The 19998-nt window shown below is 46.1% G+C and overlaps 1 protein-coding gene across 2 annotated transcripts; it reads left to right on the forward strand.

Moving 5' to 3' along the window:
* Positions 1 to 856: 856 nt before the first annotated feature.
* On the forward strand, positions 857 to 19955 carry thoc2 (THO complex 2). 2 transcript variants are annotated; one of them, XM_076020404.1, is made up of 38 exons: positions 857 to 1002; positions 2667 to 2722; positions 3797 to 3888; positions 3996 to 4047; positions 4174 to 4244; positions 4331 to 4452; positions 4540 to 4673; positions 5197 to 5357; positions 5546 to 5638; positions 5932 to 6087; positions 6215 to 6387; positions 6582 to 6777; positions 6915 to 6953; positions 7060 to 7190; positions 7727 to 7828; positions 7969 to 8053; positions 8299 to 8392; positions 8513 to 8593; positions 8705 to 8801; positions 8904 to 9021; positions 9142 to 9321; positions 9415 to 9579; positions 9701 to 9976; positions 10058 to 10199; positions 10340 to 10497; positions 10837 to 10965; positions 11053 to 11184; positions 11289 to 11473; positions 11879 to 12054; positions 12148 to 12250; positions 12361 to 12746; positions 13242 to 13297; positions 14921 to 14956; positions 17233 to 17364; positions 17463 to 17529; positions 17607 to 17752; positions 18128 to 18195; positions 18937 to 19955. In XM_076020404.1, the coding sequence occupies exons 1-38, from the start codon at positions 938 to 940 to the stop codon at positions 18962 to 18964; spliced, it is 4683 nt and encodes a 1560-aa protein (XP_075876519.1). In that variant the 5' UTR covers positions 857 to 937; the 3' UTR covers positions 18965 to 19955. The 2 variants fall into 2 exon arrangements, with proteins under 2 accessions (XP_075876519.1, XP_075876521.1); XM_076020406.1 differs by having other exon boundaries at positions 6918 to 6953.
* Positions 19956 to 19998: the final 43 nt, after the last annotated feature.

Below are 19998 nucleotides of genomic sequence, written 5' to 3' on the forward strand. Positions count from 1 at the left end.
TAACGTGCACGTCTGGCTTATGGGAAAATATACTGTAGTACCTGGGAGGAGCCTGTGCACGCACACACAAAGGGCCGGGGTCAGAGTGCACGCCACCGCACCGCTGTGCTGCACCGTCTCAAAGATGAAAGGATGTAAAGATAAAGGAAGGTGTGTCTGTGACAGATGGAAGCAGGGAGCTGTCAGCTCCAGCGCTGCAGTGCAGCTCGGTTTTGTTTAATTGAGGGAATTGAGCTTTGAAGAACGATGTGAAATATTGGCACCGCCGCGAGTTCTTTCAACAACGCTCTCAAAGAACAGAGCTGCTGCACCCTGAGCCGAGCACGAGGACGTGTTGACACCAGAGGTCCTGTATACACGATGCAACAACATCCTAGTACAACTCATCCTAACCATGTCCATTCCTCTTAATTCCACTGCAGTGGTGGCTGGAGCGGCTGTGGTATGGCAGCTTTACACACACACACACACACACACACACACACACACACACACACACACACACACACACACTCATTCAAGGAGACGGTGTTTGCATGCATTCTTATGTGAAAATGCCCCAACCTTCTAAACATGGTGCACCACACCACCCCAGGTGTCTAATTAACAGAGGGGAAGTGTGTGCTTTTGCTTTGAAATAAATGCATTTCAGTGGCATGTTTGCAATTTGAGTGTGATGTCAAACAACAGATTTATTTAATGAAACCTTTAGATTCATTTAGCTAAGTTACATTTTTTTACACACTAAAGTTTTCACCTCCGTGAAATGAGAAGTAGGACTCCAGTGACACACTGCCAGCTTTTGCACGCCACAAAGGAGACACAACACTCCGTGTCCCACAATGCACTAGTGAGTCGCTAGCTAGCATGCTAGCTACCACATTTGACCCTGTGTGTGCCATGATGAATTAGACATCCGGGCTGTGTGTATTGGAAGATGGCGACACTTATCATCCCTGGTGAATGGATCAAAAACTGGGAAAAATCAGGAAAGCACGAGTTGTGAGTACATTTTTGTGTATACACTAAGCAGAGGGGTTTGCGGATATCTATTTATAAAAGATAATAAGATGCGTTGCTTGTAGTGGCAGCTGAGGCAAGTACTTAAATGTGCTCGCGAATAGCTAACACAAGCGGCCCCATTAGCTAGCTCGAAAACAACCCAAATGGCCTATCATCTGTACCCTACGCCATAGTTTTAAATCCAGTAAATCATGTCAGCACATATATTCCGTGTTGTGGAGTGGATTCCTTATTAGGATGTAATGCTAAATATCTGACGATAACTGCAGGCTAGCATTTATTTATTTTTTGCTAGCTTACCCTCGAAGTACTCGGATCAAATTTGTAAACACGGCTGCTGGCTTAGCCTAGCCTTAGCTAGTTAGCATCAACACAGCTAGCTGTTCTAAGCTACGATACATCTTTTATCCAAACGCAGATGAAACGGAAATTGGCGTCAAAGTTGAGAGCTTTGGTGTCTGGTATGTTTCAACGTGCAATGTAACACCTAGCACTACAGAAGCGATGCTTAACTAGCCTTTGTACCATTAGTAATAGCGGTATCTGTCAACTGGAGGGAAACGACGGATCTGAACAGTGTAATAGCCAGTTAGCAAATAACGTCATCCTGAAATGTATCAACCAAGTCCTTAGAAGTTCGTGTTTGATCCGTGCCAGGTGGATTAAAAAAGGCACTTCACCAAAACTAACCGTTTTCGTTTGGTAAACATTTTGTTGCGAACAATTTTGGAACATAAAGTAGTACAATTTATAATATCAAGGCCATATCAAGTCATCTGCTGTATTTTGGCGTTTATACAGATTTTTAAATTATGATTATTTCATTTTATTATGTGCTGTGATAGATAAAATAGCATCAAACTTTTTTAAGCCATCATAAGATGTTATCATTGATAAAGAAATCAATATGTGAATTAGTAACATGTTTCTTGTCTAGATTATGAAACGTCGAACTAGGAGGATTTTCTTTCTTCTCTTGAGCTCAGCTTTCTTGTCCTAGTAGAGAGACAATAGGCTCACCCACAGAGCACTGAGCAAGGCTCACCCACCGAGCAAGGCTCAGCCACCGAGCACTGAGCACTGAGCAAGGCTCACCCACAGAGCAAGGCCTTCCAGTTCCCTATTTTAAGAAAGGGCCTGCAGCCAAACCAGCCAACAACACAAAGTGCTGAGTTTGCTGTTACTGCAAGTTTGTCTGGACAACAAAGACTTCCATAGTTGACACCTGGTGCATGGGGGATGTGGACCCCATCCTCTGCCTCAGCACAAGCTCTTCCTGGTTGGTGGAGGTGCTGCCAGGGTCCGCTCCAAATTCACCTTCCGAAAAGGAAGAGCGTGTGACTGTCTTTGCACCAGTGCTGTCTTTTCAGGGGAACCGGGTTCTTCCTTCCCCATAGAGCCCATAGAGCTCTAATGTGGATAGTTGCAGTGTTGCAGCGTGTTTATAGCACATTGAACTCAAAGATATGCTGTAACGACTGTCCAATTACCATTGTTGTCAGAAAGAGTGGAATTCCTCTATGATAATTCTGATCTTATGAACTGACATATTGAAACTAGGTTGTTTTGCTCTGTGAAATGTCAATATCTTTGCATAAAGATGATGCACGGCAACACTGATGCTTCCTCTCTGTGCTTGGCAGCGTGCAGCTCTGCAAAGACCTGACAGAGAAAACACGTCATGGCAAAGAGATTCAAGGTAAGGCGTGGGGGCGGGGGGGGGGGGCTGTCAACCAGTTTTGTTGTGTACCTTTATTGAAAGGTCCCGTGCTGCGCCTACAATCTGTGATCAATGCTTACATTCCGAACCTGCGAGTGTGTTTTGATTTGAAGAGAACTTCTATCAGTCACACACACTCATCACAGCAGTGTGAAGCTGTCACTAACAGCTGCGCACTCACGTTCTCGTCTGACCATGTCACAAAAAGCAGAGTTGCAGTTGGGTGTTGAGGCGTTGCACAGTGTGAGCAGCAGCGCAGCAGTCTCCACTCTGCCTGGGACTGCTTCACTGCACAGTAACACCGACTTGTTCTGTCACATAGTTTAATAAAGACAGAAATATGTCCATGATAGTTTTCAGTCCAGATGTGAGCCAGTTTGTCGCGTGTGCTCTGTCCAAGCGCAGACCTGCATCAAAGGTGCACCGTTGTTTTGAATTCATCCTGAGGTCTCCAGCTGTTGTTAATCCTGATGTTTCCAGCTGTTGCCTCGCTGACGCCTCTTAAAAAAAAAAACAACTTCCACACTGCAGCTCAGAATTTGTGGCTCAGTCGAAGAGTAATTGAGAAGAATTGCAGAGCCAACACACACACACACACACACACACAGCCAGATGGCAGCTGGGAGAGACTTGCAGTGGTGGTGAGCAGACTCTGCTGAACTCATTCTTCAACACTTACAGTGCAGGTTGACAGTGTGGAGATTTCACTGTGACGGAGAGTCAAAGACATGAAGAAGAGTTTTTGTCAAGTTTCACCTTTGCTGCAGAGTCAAATACACTCTTTCTTTTTCTTTCTTCTTTCTTTTGACGTTGTGTGGTATGGCAAGTTAAATGATGTCAATCTTAAATCCAACGTTGCAATCTGCTGTCTTAAAATCCTCATGAGATGAAATGTTGCCATAACAAAACTTTAAAAGATCAAAATTCCTGAAATATTTGTGAGATCGTTGTGTTTATTGCTGTGTGAGATGTCATGTACTGGAGGAAGTTGTCAAGCTGAAACTGGCGCTGCTTGTGTGCTGATTGTAAGGCTGTGCTTGTTTCCCCTGGCAGACATCCAGACGGCCCTGTACGAGCTGTGTTGGCAGGTCGTCCTGGGGAACCTGAAGCTGGACCTGGCCGCCGGGGTTCTGGGAGACACCATGGTAGGAGAACATCCTGCCCTGCCTCTGTTCTTGCAGCTGCGTTCTGTCCGTGTCCACAGTGGAACTCTTGCCACTGCCACTCAGTCAAACTTCTGCTTTGCTTCCAGGAACTTCGAGAGGACATGCCGTCAATCTTAGCAGATGTGTTCAGCATACTCGGTACGTTTTTGATATCTTGTCGGCTCCTTTTTTTAACTTGCCAAGTACAACTGTAATGGATGCAACACTTGACACGCTTGCTGAGTCGGTAGTCTGAAGGTTTTCTGTGGACTCTGCTTTCGACAGATAATGAGACCGGGGCACTCGAAGAAAAACACAAACGTGACAATTTCACACAGCTGGTTGGAGCCTGTCTGGTGAGAGTCACAGTCCAGGAAGAACAGTTCTGTGCAGCAGCTCTTTGATACACTTGACCAAAGCTTTCTTGTTGTGTTTCCTGCAGTTCTTTGTCCCGGAGGCCATCCTCAAAGAGAGGCTGGACCCAGAAACCTTGGAGTCCCTGGGATTAATAAAACAAGCCCATCAATTCAATCAGAAGATAGTGAAAATCAAAACTAAGCTATTGTAAGTGTGGTGATGCTCGTAGAAAAGCCACACGTTGTTATATCAATTCTATGTATCTTTAAGTGTTGTGTGTGTGTTATTTTTCAGTTACAAGCAACAGAAGTTTAACCTGCTGAGGGAGGAGAACGAGGGCTACGCCAAACTCATAACGGAGCTCGGCCAGGACCTCTCAGGCAGCGTCACCAGCCACCTCATCCTGGAGAGCATCAAGTCTCTCATAGGTAGCTCAAGTCTCGCCACCTCCCACAGATCCTTTCAAGACACATTCTGTCCAATATCTTTGTCAAGCGTATATTTGTGTTTTCAGCAGAACAAAAGTGATGATGTGTGATATCATTTAGCTTGAGATCCGCTACCAAACAGATTTGTGACTGCGTTTATGAAAGTCATTTTCTTTCCAGGAAGGGAAGCAACTTTGGCTTTGAAACGGAAACATGATGAGCAGAAATGCTGCTATTGGCTTTGATTGCGAGGACCTCTTCTTACGTCTTTGTTTACATGTCATTCCAACATATTTAACCAAAAAGCAACTCTGCACTCACATAGAGGACACACCTCTTTGAATTCTCTCATTTGAAGTGGCTGAGAAAACATCAAATTATTAATTTCCTCTTTATTTCCTCGATATGCCCTCCATTCCTGAGCTGTTAACGGGACCTGCGTCATGTTTCATGATTCAATGACGTCTTTTTTTTCTGTTTGTTTGTTTCCCAAGTTGTTGATTCCTCCTCCTTCTGCCCGCAGGATGTTTCAACTTGGATCCAAACCGGGTTCTGGACATCATCCTGGAGGTGTATGAGAGTCGGTCTGACCAGGATGACTTCTTCCTGTCTCTCATCAAGTCCTACATGTGCGAGCCACTCACCCTCTGCCACATCCTCGGTTTTAAGTTCAAATTCTACCAGGTGAGAGAGAGACAGACGGACTGAAAGCTTGAATGTATTTGACTTTACGCTGACCAACAGCAACCCCAGTGTTTCCAGCTAATAGCCTGTGTATAGTTAGTTATAGTATAGTTGTGTCAAAGTGGTTTTGTTGTTCTGACTAGTCCTGACATCCAATGTATTTTTTCTTTTGTTTTGTTTTTCTGTAGGAACCCAATGAGGAAACTCCCAAGTCACTTTACCACATTGCTGCTGCTTTGCTTCACCATAACCTGATACAGCTGGAAGATCTCTACGTACATGTAAGAATTAGCCACACGTTTTACAAACCATAATGTATGTGAGATCAGTTGTGTGACAGTGTCGTGGTTGTCACGCAGTCTTGGGGACCAGGCCACAGTAACCACGGTCTGTTAGTGACTCCAGTCTGAAATTGAGACTGATTCCACATTAGCTGCAGCGATGGGACAAACATAAACACACTTTGCTTTCTACCTTGATGTGAAAGCAAGCAGTTTTGCTTTACTGCCGTCTTTGTACATTTTGTCCTGGAATGAAATTGAAATTCAGCCCTTTGTCCTCCCTGTCGTTCCAGCTCATGCCACTAGATGCCGCCATCATCGAGGAACACAAGAGAGAAATCTCCGAGGCCAAGCAGATTGCCCGCAAGCTGGTCATGGTTGTGTTGCCCTCAGAGAAAAGTGAGGACAAAGACAAGGACAAGGACAAGGAGGAGGAGAAGAGTGACAAGGTTGCCACCTCCTTTTATTTTTACACCCTATTTTAAGCCCCGAACTATTGGGACAGACGTTCTCAGGTTGTCAGTTTCCTCCTCTGCACTGCATTCAAACAGTCTGACCCTTGTTGTGTCCTCGCAGCCCCCAGACAACCAGAAGCTCGGTCTGCTGGAAGCTTTGCTCAGAATCGGAGACTGGCACCACGCCCAAAGCATTATGGACCAGATGCCACCTTTCTATGCTTCTTCTCACAAGGCCATTGCATTGGCACTTTGCCAGCTGGTGCACCTGACTGTGGAGCCTCTTTACAGAAGGTGCTGATTTTTTGCCTTTTTACCCGCCCCCCTTTTTTTCCCTTGTTGTACTTGTGTTGCTGAAGCACGTGTTGATGTCACAGTTATGGCTCCATAATATCCCTGTTTCGTTAAAAGTAAATACACACGAAACATGCAAAAAATGAAAGCAGGCAGCCTCTAAAATGTTGACCTGTTTTGTTTTGTTTTTCCAGGGCCGGTCTCCCCAAAGGAGCAAGAGGATGTGTTCTGCACCCACTGAGGAACAAAGGGGCCCCTCGGCCTGCAGAGACCTTCGAGGACCTCCGCAGGGACACGTTCAGCATGTTGGGCTACCTGGGCCCCCACCTGTCCAACGACCCCATCCTCTTTGCCAAGGTCGTGCGTCTGGGCAAAGCTTTCATGAAGGAGGTAAGAAGAAGCGAGAACATAGTGGAGCAGCTGCACTCACTGGTTGGAAAAGAAAAAGATCAAGAGCCGAGTTTTTACCAGACGTCATCGTCCCTCGTTTTGCCTGAACTCGTGTTTGTTTTTTCCTGTCTTCTTAGCAGCAAAACGACAACAGCGCTGATGTCAGAGACAAAATGGTGAGGATAAATCTATCAGAGGCTATCAGAGACGATGCTCAGCTTTGAAACATTGGCCACGTTACTGTCGGGACCTTTGTTCCATGGCTGATGCCTTGTTTTGCAGGACACGCTACTAAGCTGTTTCCTGAGCGTTGCGGACCAGGTGCTACTGCCCTCCCTGTCCTTAATGGAGTGCAATGCTTGTATGTCTGAGGAACTGTGGGGCCTCTTCAAACTCTTTCCCTATCAGCACAGGTAACACACACACACACACTGAATGGCATTGTTTAATCTCTGTGTCACTGTTAAACCTTTAGGCTCAGCTCCAGGATTTTTGACAGCTTGTGATATTGCTAGAAGAGAATTTGCCACTTGAACACCATCTTTACTGCCTCTCAGATGTTTCCTCACTCTTTTCTTTCTTTGTGCACTTTGCTAATGAGCAGTGACACCACAGTCCCAAAGGTTCCTGTTTTCCCCCCAGTAGCCTATTTCCAGTTGTCGCAGCTGATAACGGAGCTCCTTTTGTCACTGAACACATTAGTTCTGTGTCTTAGCAGGCACTCTCAGTGTTTGATTTATCATCCCAGTTCTGCTATGGTGGCGTTTGCACTCAGGGAAAATCTGATGTGTTTGTTGAATTTTCTTTGGCTCCATCCTTGCGCGGAATTTGACGCGCAGCAGTTTAGACGTAATGGTGATTTTTTTTTTCTTGCAGATTACAGTGGTGTCTAAGGTGCTGCATAACTAAACCCTCCTTTTATGGTCCTTTATCCGTCCTCTCTCCTCAGGTATCGGTTATATGGACAGTGGAAGAACGAGACCTATTCCAGCCATCCGCTACTAGTTAAAGTGAAAGCTCACACTGTGGAAAGGGCCAAATATATCATGAAGTAAGTCTGGAAGTTCACCTTAACTGCTGGTCAACCCATAAAATATTCCAGACTTGTGATCATCAGCGGCCTGTTTGTGCCACAGTCTTTACGTTGTTACTAATCCGCCTCCTCCTGTCGTTTGCTCCTCCGCAACCCAGGCGTTTGACCAAAGAGAATGTGAAACAATCTGGAAGGCAGATTGGCAAGCTGAGCCATAGCAATCCTACCATCCTCTTTGATTATGTAAGTGGTCCAATGGTTTCTGTCTTATGTCCACTTGATTGAAAAGCACAAAACATTTATTTGAGCATTGTCACACATTTCTTTCACTTTATATCACTAATTGTATTTTTAATGAATGCCTTTTTCACATTTATCTCATTCATCCTTCTTATCAGTTTTATGTCAAGTCTCAGTTTGAATTCCATGTCTTTCCTGTGATTGGTGATGTTAAACCTACCTCTGTCTCTCTTGTTGTTGTTGATCAGATGCTGTCTCAGATCCAGTGGTACGACAACCTCATTGTTCCTGTTGTGGATTCTTTGAAATACCTCACATCTCTCAACTATGATGTCTTGGCCTGTATCCTCAACCTTTTTCACCCTTCTTAACTATTCAGATATGAACAGTGTACGTGAGTTCTTGAATAGAACCGGGTGTAAGGGCAGGAGCTTGCATACTTGTCCTTAACTCTGTCATCAGATTGCATCATTGAGGCACTCGCCAACCCCGAGAAGGAGAAGATGAAGCATGACGACACGACCATCTCATCGTGGCTCCAGAGTACGCGGCCTGACAGTTTTTACGATAAGCTCTGCCATGAATTTGCATGCCAAGGAGAGAAACTGTTGCATTCATTAATGAAATACGTCCTTCTCCCTCCCGCTAACCAAGGCTTAGCTAGTCTCTGTGGAGCCGTGTTCAGGAAGTACCCGATAGAGCTGGCCGGCCTTCTTCAGTACGTGACCAATCAGCTCAAAGCAGGAAAAAGGTGAGATGTTTTAAAGAGTGCGGGCCTGGCCTCTTTCTGAACTGTTTCTTCTTGTTTAAAATATTGGTGTGTCTGCTTAAAAAATTGTTCCTGTTCTGTCAGTTTCGACCTGTTGATCCTGAAGGAGGTGGTGCAGAAAATGGCCGGCATTGAGATCACCGATGAGATGACGTCGGAGCAGCTGGAGGCCATGACTGGGGGAGAGCAACTCAAAGCAGAGGTCTGTGGACCTCAGTATTGTTCCCATTCTCCCAAATACACCACTTGTGTTTGTCAGAATGTGTGTGATGAGCTGTCCGGGTGCACAGCTCACTGATGTCGCTGTGACTCCTCCAAACAGGGAGGCTACTTCGGCCAGATCAGGAACACCAAGAAGTCGTCCCAGCGGCTGAAGGACGTGCTGCTGGACCACGAGCTGGCGTTGCCTCTGTGTCTCCTCATGGCCCAACAGCGCAATGGTGTGGTGTTCCTGGAGGGCGGAGAGAACCATCTGAAACTCGTCGGACACCTTTACGACCAGGTAGGTCGACGAGATCCTGATCCAGCCTGGACAGGAAGCGGCTCGACGCCCGTAAACTTTTCCCCTCTCACATTTTGATCCCTGCGCCTGCAGTGCCACGACACCTTGGTTCAGTTTGGCGGCTTTCTGGCCTCCAACCTGAGCACAGAGGACTACATAAAGCGGGTTCCCCCCATCGACATCCTTTGCAACCAGTTCCACACGCCACACGATGCTGCCTTCTTCCTGTCTCGGCCAATGTATGCCCATCAGATTTTGGTGAGTGGATTGTCACGTCAAGTCCAATCTAGGTTGCTGGAAAAAGGCAAGTTTGTGTGTGTGTCGATCTGGAGAAAATGACGCCTGCATGTTTTTTTTTTGTTTTTTTTTACACACGCAGTCAAAATACGACGAGCTGAAGAAAGCGGAGAAAGGCAACAAGCAGCAGCAGAAGGTGCACAAGTACGTGGCGGCGTGCGAACAGGTGATGGCTCCAGTGCACGAGGCTGTGGTGTCCCTCCACCCGCCGCGCGTCTGGGACGACCTGCGGCCTCAGTTCTACGCCACCTTTTGGTCCCTCACCATGTACGACCTGGCAGTTCCACACCCGGCTTACGAGCGAGAGGTCAACAAGCTCAAGGTTCAGATCAGAGCCATCGAGGAGAACTCTGAGATCGTAAGTGGACGCGCGGAGCGTTGCAACAGTCTGGACGTAATAATCGGGCAAAGATTCTAATGCGGTCCTCTTGCAATGCAGCCTATGAATAAGAAGAAGAAGGAGAAGGAACGCTGCACGGCCCTGCAGGAGAAGCTGCAGGAGGAGGAGAAGAAGCAGCTGGAGCACGTCCAGAGGGTTCTGCACCGCCTCAAACTGGAGAAAGATAACTGGTTGTTGGCCAGTAAGTAACGTAATACTAATGACTGCGCAGTGCTGCAAATCTACACACTGCAATTTATCTGCAAAAAAGTCAACTAATATAACTTTCCCTGTGTCTGTGTCTCTTATACTGACGTATTTTTTAATCATCCTCACTGACAGAATCCACAAAGAACGAGACCATCACAAAGTTCCTGCAGCTCTGTCTCTTCCCCCGCTGCATCTTCTCATCCATCGATGCCGTGTACTGCGCCCGCTTCGTGGAGCTGGTCCATCAGCAGAAGACGCCCAACTTCTGCACCCTGCTGTGTTACGACAGGGTGAGACAATTAGTCACACAGATCCTGACAAGTTTGTGCAAATAATGGTTAATTTAGGATAAAATTGAAAATAAGATTTTCTTAAAAGTCAGTGAAAAAAATAGGCATTCCTAGAAGGAATGAGTAGCCCACTTTTCTAAAACGGTAGTGTAAATAGTAATGTAGTTTACTTTAGTGTTCACGGAAAGGTTTGTTCAGTCGCAGCTGCACTGGGACTTAAAGATCTGTTCCAACTCTTTTGCCTTCCGAAATTACTGCAGCTGTGAGTCATCGAGCGTCAGAGCGTCAGTGCAGGTTTTTCTATAGTTCAGCAAACACTGTGTTTGTGCGGCTCTGCAGGTTTTCTCTGCCATCATATACACCGTCGCCAGCTGTACGGAGAACGAGTCCCACCGCTACGGACGCTTCCTGTGCTGCATGCTGGAGACGGTGACCCGCTGGCACAGCGACCGTTCCATCTACGAGAAGGTCGGCAGTCGTCCCCCTCATCGCTGGTAAAGCTGCTGGAGAGGCGGTGGGAGCGCAGCTGACCCGCTCTCGCCCTGTGGTTTGCAGGAGTGCGTCAACTACCCCGGCTTCCTGACCATCTTCCGGGCCACGGGCTTCGACGGCGGCAACAAAGCAGATCAGCTGGACTACGAGAACTTCCGACACGTCGTGCACAAGTGGCACTACATGCTGACTAAAGTAAGATCTCCCACTACTGAGGGTTTTTTTTTTAATCCGTGCATTCAAGCTGTAGTGCGTGTGCACTTACGAACAACCGTGTCTGCTTTCTCTTCCCCGTCAAGGCTTCGGTCCACTGCCTGGAGACGGGAGACTACACGCACATCCGCAACATTCTCATCGTGCTTACCAAGATCCTGCCCTGCTACCCCAAAGTCCTCAACCTGGGACAAGCGCTGGAGTGTCGCGTCCACAAGATCTGTCTTGAGGAGAAGGACAAGAGGCCAGACCTCTATGCCTTAGCAATGGGGTAACGCGGCATTGTGTGCTGATCGGCTCTCTGCGGAGCAAGCAGTTGACGAGTATTATGTGAATATAAAAGGCATCTTAGATTGATCGTGGCTGGCCATGCTGCCTGAAGTCATGTAGCAGAATCATTTGTCAGGGCACTTTTCCAGCTCGCCTTGCGTTTTTTCTCTGAAAACCAGTCTGTCAGCCTTTTAATTTGTGATTTCACATTTTTAACGAAACATCCACCTTGTGGCCTTTTAGTCTTCATAGCGCTTTGGGTCGTCACCGTTTCAGGGGATTTCTAAATGCGGGGAGTTCCGCTTATGAGCTAAAACACAAGAAACTTCCCGTGAATGTCTGAAGAGACCCTTGCAAAGTATTTTCTTTCTTCCTGTCTCTTGCAAACCCTTTCTGCATCTGACAGTTATTCAGGTCGATTGAAAAGCCAGAAGGTGCACATGGTCCCAGAGAATGAGTTTCACCACAAGGAGCAGCCAGCGCGCAGCATCACCCCGGCCAGCCAGCAGAACGGCCCCGGCAGCACAGGGAAGCCTGCCGCCAACGCCAGCAAGACGGATGAAGGGGCAGCAGAGGACAGCGGTGGGTGCATTTTTAATATTGCTGTTTTCAATGTAGTAGTCTATTTCTAATGAACCCTGTTCTGATGCACTGCTGCCTTTTGTTTCTCTGCAGATCGAGTTAAAGATAAATCTCTGGTGATGACAAAGCCACTAAACAAAGCCAACAGTGCAGCGGCCAAAGTGACCACCAGCAACGGAAACGGTGCCCTCAACAGGTTGGCATGCCGCGATCCACTCTTTATGATACCAAAGTTAAATGTGTGCCACAGGCCGAGATGACATCCTTCAGAAGTCACAGCAGCTAATGAACACGCCTTTCGTGCAGCACCAAACCCATCAAAGAACGGGACGACAAAGAGAGGAGCATGAAGGAGAAAAAAGAGAAAAAGGAGAAGACACCAGGCAGCACACCCGAGAACAAGGCCGAAACCCGCAGAGAGAAACTAAGAGACGAGAGACCAGGGAAGGAGGAGCGGGCGGCACGCGAGGGTAAGGAGAAGACCCCCAAAGCAGACCGAGAGAAAGCGAAGGCGGAAGAGAAGGGCAGCAAAGACGACAAGGCCAAAGCCGGCAACGGGGAGCCAGCTGAGCCGTCCCGGGAGCGCGACGTCATCAAGGAGTCCAAGAGCAAGGAGAAAGGAGACCGGAGTGCCGTAGCCGGAGTCCTCAAGTCGCCAGTTCCCAGAGCAGAGGCTGCAGAATCTGAGCGGGGTGAGCTGCTGCTTACCGCAAGCCATTTATTTATCTGGTAGCTTTTGTTTGTCATAAAGAGTCAAGTGTTACTACTGTAAGTGAAGGTATTATTATTATTATTATTATTATCATTATTATTATTATTATTATTATTATCATTAGATTATGATACAATAATATTATTTTTATATTTTTGCCTCATTATGCAGTTGTATATCCAGCCTATTAAACCCCATTTCCCATCTTTTATTTTTAGTCCTGGGCTTCAGCCGAGCTGTCACATGATTAATTATCCAAAAAAGCTCATTCAGCTCTCTGATTACAGCTGCCCTTTGAAAAGGAGACAGCAGTATTACTTGTCATGTCTCCGCGTTTCAGTTAGCACGAGCCAAATTAAGTAGTCATCATGTACCATATAACATCAGTCGATGCGTCTCATATCATGTTGCAATAATAATAATAATATCCAGGATAAATAAGTCACCTCTCCCCCGTCCTGCCGTGTCTCCGCAGACCACAAAAGACGAAAGATTGAGCACTCCTCTCCGTCCCACTCGTCGTCTGTTAAGGTTAGTATGGCTTGAGGAAGGCTGTACCCGTTTCTTCTCTCTCTGCCGGAGCGTTCCCTGCCGTTGCACATTCCAGCAGCACCGAAGACCACCGAGGAGAGTTGTCACACATCCATAGGCGAGGCTTCTGGATAGCCCAACTCATCCAACCCATGGGAGATGGATCAAATTCCATGGACATCAGCATCATATTTTGGAGAAATGGGAGGGGAAAGAAACCCTCAAGGACAATAAGATATTGTATATATTCAGTATTTTTCATATTGAAAAAAAAAATCTATTTTTATATTAATGAAAGCAGTCGGTGTGCCTTGGCAAAACAAGAATTTTTTTAAAAGTATTTCTATATTCCTTGTGGATTTTTTTCTCTTTTTCTTTGGGAGAATGATAACAAGCTAAACTAAAGAAAAGATGGCACGTCAAGAGCTTTTGCATTTTTCAAGAGCAAAGATTTTTGTCACAGAGCGCTGCGTTCACTACACTAAACGGCAGCATCCTGAGATGGTTTCCCCCCCGTTTTTGCCAAGAGGAGAAGATTCCCAGGTTGAAGTGATGTATTTCACTCTCCCTCTGCTGCTCCCCGGGGGTCCTGCACCGTTTCCGACGGGTGTCCAGCGAACGCCTCTGCTGCGGCCGAGTCATCGCCCCCCCCACCCCCGCCTCACCCCGCCCCCATCCGCAAGCCGTGCGTCCAGCCAGTCCCCCCTGCAACGCCGGCCCCACCCCCTCGCCTTGGCACAGCCGCCTCGAGCCAGTCGGCGTCTCCAGTCGCACTACCTCCCGGCGAGGAGACGGAACCACCAGCAACCTGGAGAGAGCGCCCAGAGGGAAACACCTTTTGTTTTTTATTTTTGTTTTTCTGAATGGGCCCCCCCCCCCCCCCCCCGAAATCAGGCCGCAGAGAGCCGTCATCAGCCGTCACAGAGAGAGGGAGGGTAACGAGCAGGCGGCGGTGGAATCGTCTGGAAGCTTGTGATAGGTCTTTATGTTCCCCTCCTTCCCTCCCTCCCTGCAGAGACACAGGCCCACTGTGTCCCCTGTGTCCTGTCCTCAACTGTAAGTCACTGCAACAGTTTCCTATTCTAGGGACGCAGCCAAGCACACTTTTAGCATTGAGTGATTTTGTCTCACACAGATTTGTTCGACACACACACACGCACGCGCACACACGCACACACGCACACACACACACTTTTAGCACTTGCACTTTAGCCACACTGAGCTAGCAGCTACACTCTAGGACTCTGATGCTGCCTGATATTGCAGACACGTCTAGTTGAATGACTGGCAGTTCTCTTGCACATGTGCACATGCTCAGGGTCTCTCTCTCACCTTATATACATTCCAGATGTTGAGTCTCTGAGCTTTCCTCCTCCTCCTCTTCCTCCTCCTCTCTGTGATAACCATGTCAAAGCCTTAGCGCCCCCTGAGGTCGAGGGAGAACAGGAGCACGCCGTATCGTCCGTCCGTCCGACCGACCGTCAGACCGTCCGTCCGTCCAGCTGGCCGGCCTCGACCCCCCTCTCCCTCCTCACCCTCGACTCTCTACTGCTGTCTGACAACCTCCTCCCAACAACCCCCACCCCCTCCCAGCTCATCTGTCATCTCCATTCATCCCTACAGGACAATAGCATCGAACCCAAGGAGCCCGTGCCCAAGGTTTGGAACCCCTCTGTCCTCTTCTCACCTTGTCTGTGTTGACGCCTGCTGCGGCAGGGAGCAACTTAAAGGATGTTGGCTTTTTGAGGGCTTTTGAGGGTGGGGGGGGGGGGGGGGGGAGTTTCTCTGAACAGTTTGTAAGGAATTCAGAAGTAGTTTTTTAGTCGTTTTTTTTCCAGTTAATTGTAATGCTGCAGTCCTGATTAGCTTTTAAAAAAGTATTTCGTTTTTTACGCATCTGCTGAACTTTTAAGTTGCGATTTTAAAACAAAAAATATGTCCAAACATATAACATAATATGTACTTAATGTATAGAAACCAAATTAATAGAATGAGTGATTATAGTGAGTATAATGACAATAATTGTGAATAGATACAACAGGAAGAAAGAGAAAGAAAAAAAAATATATATATATATATATATACACACACACACACACACACACACACACACACACACATAAAAAACACAGCTTCATTGGTCAGCTTCATCAAATGACGAGTCTCCCTGCAAGACTTGTTTGCGCATTTGATTTGCCTTTTTTCCTGCAGCCTGAAACTAAAATACTCCCAGTGGATATTTTCCTGCACACATTGTGTATAGTGTGAATGCAGTCTTGGAGACAAAAGAACTGGCTGACCACTCCTCCCAGTACATCTTTAAAAGAGGCTGCCATTGTGCTATAATCTTGCTCGTCGACACCTTGACAGAAAACAGTCATTTGAGGCAGCAGCAGCAGCAATGAACACGCCGTACTGCTGCTTTATATTCTAAAGTTTCAATGAATTGCTGTACTTACTGATCACAGGACTGGCAAAACCACTTCTGACCAGTTAGAGTTTTTTCTTCAGTGTTTCAGTACATTGATTCTTATTATAACATCAGTGAGAACAAACTAGCAGGACTAATTTTAGTAAGACATGAAGGTGACTTTGTATGTAATAGTCAGTAGTAGTCTTCTCCCCTTGGGTTTAGTGTGGTTATGTTTCTTATTTTCTTCTTGCACTGTTTGAAGGTGCATCACCTGCATCATCAACCCTGCACAAACTGTCGAGCACCGCCTTTGTGGTTTTGGTCTTTGTGAACTCTTGTTACCAAAACATACACCATTGTTGAAAAGTTTGGGGTCTTTGACTCATTTCTGCACTGAAGTCCATCACAACCAGCTTCATGAAAGGATCCACTGGAATGCTCTAAGGACATTACTAGTGGACAAAAATCAGTCAGGATGTGCTGAACACATATGGGATGTCTTTGAGAGTTGTTAGCTTGAATGTCTAATTGAATGGGATTTAGAGAATGGATATCAAGTGTGCAATATGCGGCCCTCGTTACCAAAGTTGAATGCTTTAAAATGGCTAAAAAGTGTAACAGTTCTAAAAGTTGTGTGTGCTGAATCAAAAGAATCAACAGTCATGGTTTATATTTTAGGCTCTTTAAAACAGCCCACGTGTAGTGTGTACACACAGAACTTTGCACACTTTGAATTCTCCCAATCACTTTTAATTAGACATTGGAAATTGTTAAGCACATCTCCACTGATTCTCATGCATTTATATGATTGCAGCACATTCAGGATCATTATTTCAGAAATGGAGAAAGTTAGAATGGAGTTCAGTGCATTTATTAATGAGTCAGTGAGCCCTTTTACTGTACATCACTGGGTGGAATGTTTAAACTCAAATACTATTGTTGTTAAACAGATGCTACAGACATGATTGTAATCAATTTATGTATCAATACATGCAGTCAGTTTAGAGATGGATTATCATGTACTCGTCAAGTTCCTCAGGGTTCTTCCTGTCATGGTGAAGGTTATTGAGACTGTAGCGATATCTTGATTATCATTGTCAATTCTTTCTGTTACTCGTCCTCAAGAAGTCATGATATTAAGTGAAATAGTGATGACTGTAAAAGCTTGGAGATGCGGGCCAGGTGTGTTGAGGGTTGATTATTTTGAGAGTGGGATGCAGCTGGACACTGAGCCAGGTATTCTGACCTTAAAGCAGCTGGCTCAGTCATTTTTCACATTGAGGTACTTGTGTTACACCTCTAAGTACCAACTTTGAAAATGTATCATAAGCTATTGTCAAATCTTGATTATATACATACATTTATTTTTTAACATTTATGGCAAAAATACAATGATCGGTCCTTTTTTTTCCCAACCCCAACTTTAATTTGTGACAAACTCAAATCTGAGGGAACTCGTTTTAAAATGGACCTCCTTTTTTTTTTTTTTTTTGTCCCGGTCATGTTTAAATTGTGCTCGCAGCACCACATCACCTACAATTCAGTTTCCCGGTCCATGAGCCGAGAGAGGGAGCTGGAGAAGAAAGACATGGACACACCGCCGGGTCGGTCCAAAGAGAAGAAGGAAGAGAAGGATCGCAAAGACCGGAAGAGAGTCAGTACATCACACACTGGCTTTCCACTGCCGTCCTCCTCCCGCTGCCTTCTGTCAGCAAGGCTCAAATATCTGCTCTCGCTCCGCTTCTCTTCCAGGACCACACCGTCAACGAGCGCGAGATGAGCGTGGAAGCCAAGCGAAAGAAGGACGAGAACGGAACCAGTACGTCTGCTCCCAACAGCGCTGTCAGCCTGGTGCCGCCCCGCACGCTGCTAAACCTGCTCCTCCTGTCTCTCCAGACTCTTTCAAAAACAGCAAGAGCTCGAGTCCCTCGTGCGACTCGCCGCTCTCGGTGGAAAAGGAGAAGAGCAAGAGGTCCAAATCTTCCAGCAAGGAGAAGGCCGAGTCGCTGAAACCCGAGCGAGCGTCCTCAGCAGCCAAAAAGGTGAATCTCTGACCCTGCAGGGAGTCTGTGGCTCAGTTCCAATGTCCACTGAGGTCCTCTGAGATCCTCTGAGATCCATTGAGATCCACTGAGATCCTTTGAGGTCCTCTAAGAACCACTGAGGTCTACTGAGGTCCATTGAGGTCCACTGAGGTCCATTGAGATCCACTGAGGTCCTCTGAGGTCCTCTGAGGTCCTCTGAGGTCCACTGAGATCCACTGAGGTCCACTGAGGTCCACTGAGATCCATTGAGGTCCTCTAAGAACCACTGAGGTCCACTGAGATCCATTGAGGTCCTCTGAGATCCACTGAGGTCCACCGATCCCCTATCATGAGCATCAAAAGCTTCACTCACTTGCTTTTCTGTGTTGGCAGGAGTCCAGACACGACAAGGAGAAGAAAGAGAAGAGGGACAGCAGTGGAGGAAAGGAAGAGAAAAAGCAATATCCTTGACACAGCTTCTCATGTTTTCGATTCTAATTGTTTGGGGTCATTCGATTCCGCTCTCCTTCCTAGTGTCTCGGCAGACACTCACCTGTTGGCGGACGCAGTAGGGGCCTTATTGCATTTGGAGCCCAGCCTGCACGGCCTGCCTGTAAACACGATTAGTATGCCGATCGTCACGGAACTCGTTTTGTCCTCCGGTTGCTGCAGGCGCTTGATGTTGAAGATTTTGTGTGATGAGAGGCGAGACCAATTGTTTTATTGGGTTGCAGATCACGGTCTACCAAGTTGGCTCGCAACTTTATCAACCGGATCTTTTCAAATCATTCAAATCAGTACATTTAGGTGCACGCTAATGTTTTACTATTACTCCAAATTAGGTAGTAGATGTAGTAATTATTAGGTAAGTAGGTATGATGATATCAGTGACGTGTGTTGCATGAACGGGAAATTTGGGAAATGTGGCTTTTACAGCGTTTTAGCAACACACGACGGGCGCTAACTGCAAGCTGTTTTGCAGATGAAAAAGAGAGGAGTGAAATGTGTCCTCAATGGCAGTAATCTTACTTTTCTGTCTGGGCCGCGTAAACTCAATTAAGTGGAATATTTGTTTTCAGCTTTGGGAATCAATGCATTTGTTCTTGGAATAAGGGCAATAACTGCTATGTTGGTGCAGTGATAGCGGAGAAGGCGTCAACAGTCTGGTCTACTTCCTGTCGCATTTTCTTTAACTGTCCCACTCATAAATCCTCTGACAAGCACAGATAATGTGCCCCGATGGCTGAAGGCAAGACTCGGCTTCCTCACCAGCTGCTGATTGGACGTCCGCAGGGTTACTATTTATTTCGCCTGACTTCTCTCCCCTCTGGTCCACCTGCAGAACCGGACAAGTTCTGTTTTTATTCCGCAAAGACGTCTGCAGCCGTGTCTCTGTTATGTCGTTGACTCTCACGTCTGTAAAGCCCCCCCTCCCCGCCCACAACCTGCCTAAAGTGTAACCCGACCTGCACATCACCTCAGTTTATTCCCACTTCACTTTGCAGTCAACCAGCTGAAACATTGTTCCTGATTATTTTTCTTTCTTTTTTTCATTTTTATTCCTTATGGGTGCACAATGTGCTACTCTAATAGTAGGTGGTTACTGTACGGAATGGCCTGTTTGTGAGACCTGGTCAGGATTCAGTCGTGTCATACTGAAATGTTTGTATTTTTGTACGTTGTCACAGACTTTGCTTTTTGCCCATTTTATTCGAGTTAACATGCTTTCCATGCTCACTTACCTCGGATTCTGTTGGTTTTTGTTTTTTTTTCCATTTTTTGAGATACTTAGATATTTTTATTTATTTATCTCCACCTTTTAACCCCCGTAGTCAGTTGGAGAAAATAAGGAAATCATTCAAAAGACCAGTTTGTATATTGTGTACAATAATAAAGAGAGTAACATGAACTTCACATCATGTTATTTCTTTTCTTTCTTTGGATGTCCCCTTCAGGTTTTGTGATTTTGTGTTAAATCTGGTTTTTACATAATTTATAAAAAAAGAAAAAAAAAGAAATACCAGTTCAACTCTAATTCACCTCTGGAATTGTAAGAAAACCCTACAGCGACATTCTCAAACTCTGTATTCCAAATACAACTTTCAAAAATGACTTTTGGAGATTTTATCTGCTGTACTCAATGAGTGTAAGCGTTTGTTTTTTTTTCTTTGTTTTTTTAAAAAGGCAAAAAACAATAAATCATAGTTTTCCTAGTGTGTCACTTTCCTGTTGTCGATCATCTTTTCTACCTCTGCAGTCTGGAA

This window comes from Nelusetta ayraudi, unplaced genomic scaffold, assembly GCF_046127955.1.
Source record: "Nelusetta ayraudi isolate G7.1 ecotype Tasmania unplaced genomic scaffold, CSIRO-AGI_Nayr_v1 ptg000011l, whole genome shotgun sequence".
Classification (NCBI taxonomy): domain Eukaryota; kingdom Metazoa; phylum Chordata; class Actinopteri; order Tetraodontiformes; family Monacanthidae; genus Nelusetta; species Nelusetta ayraudi.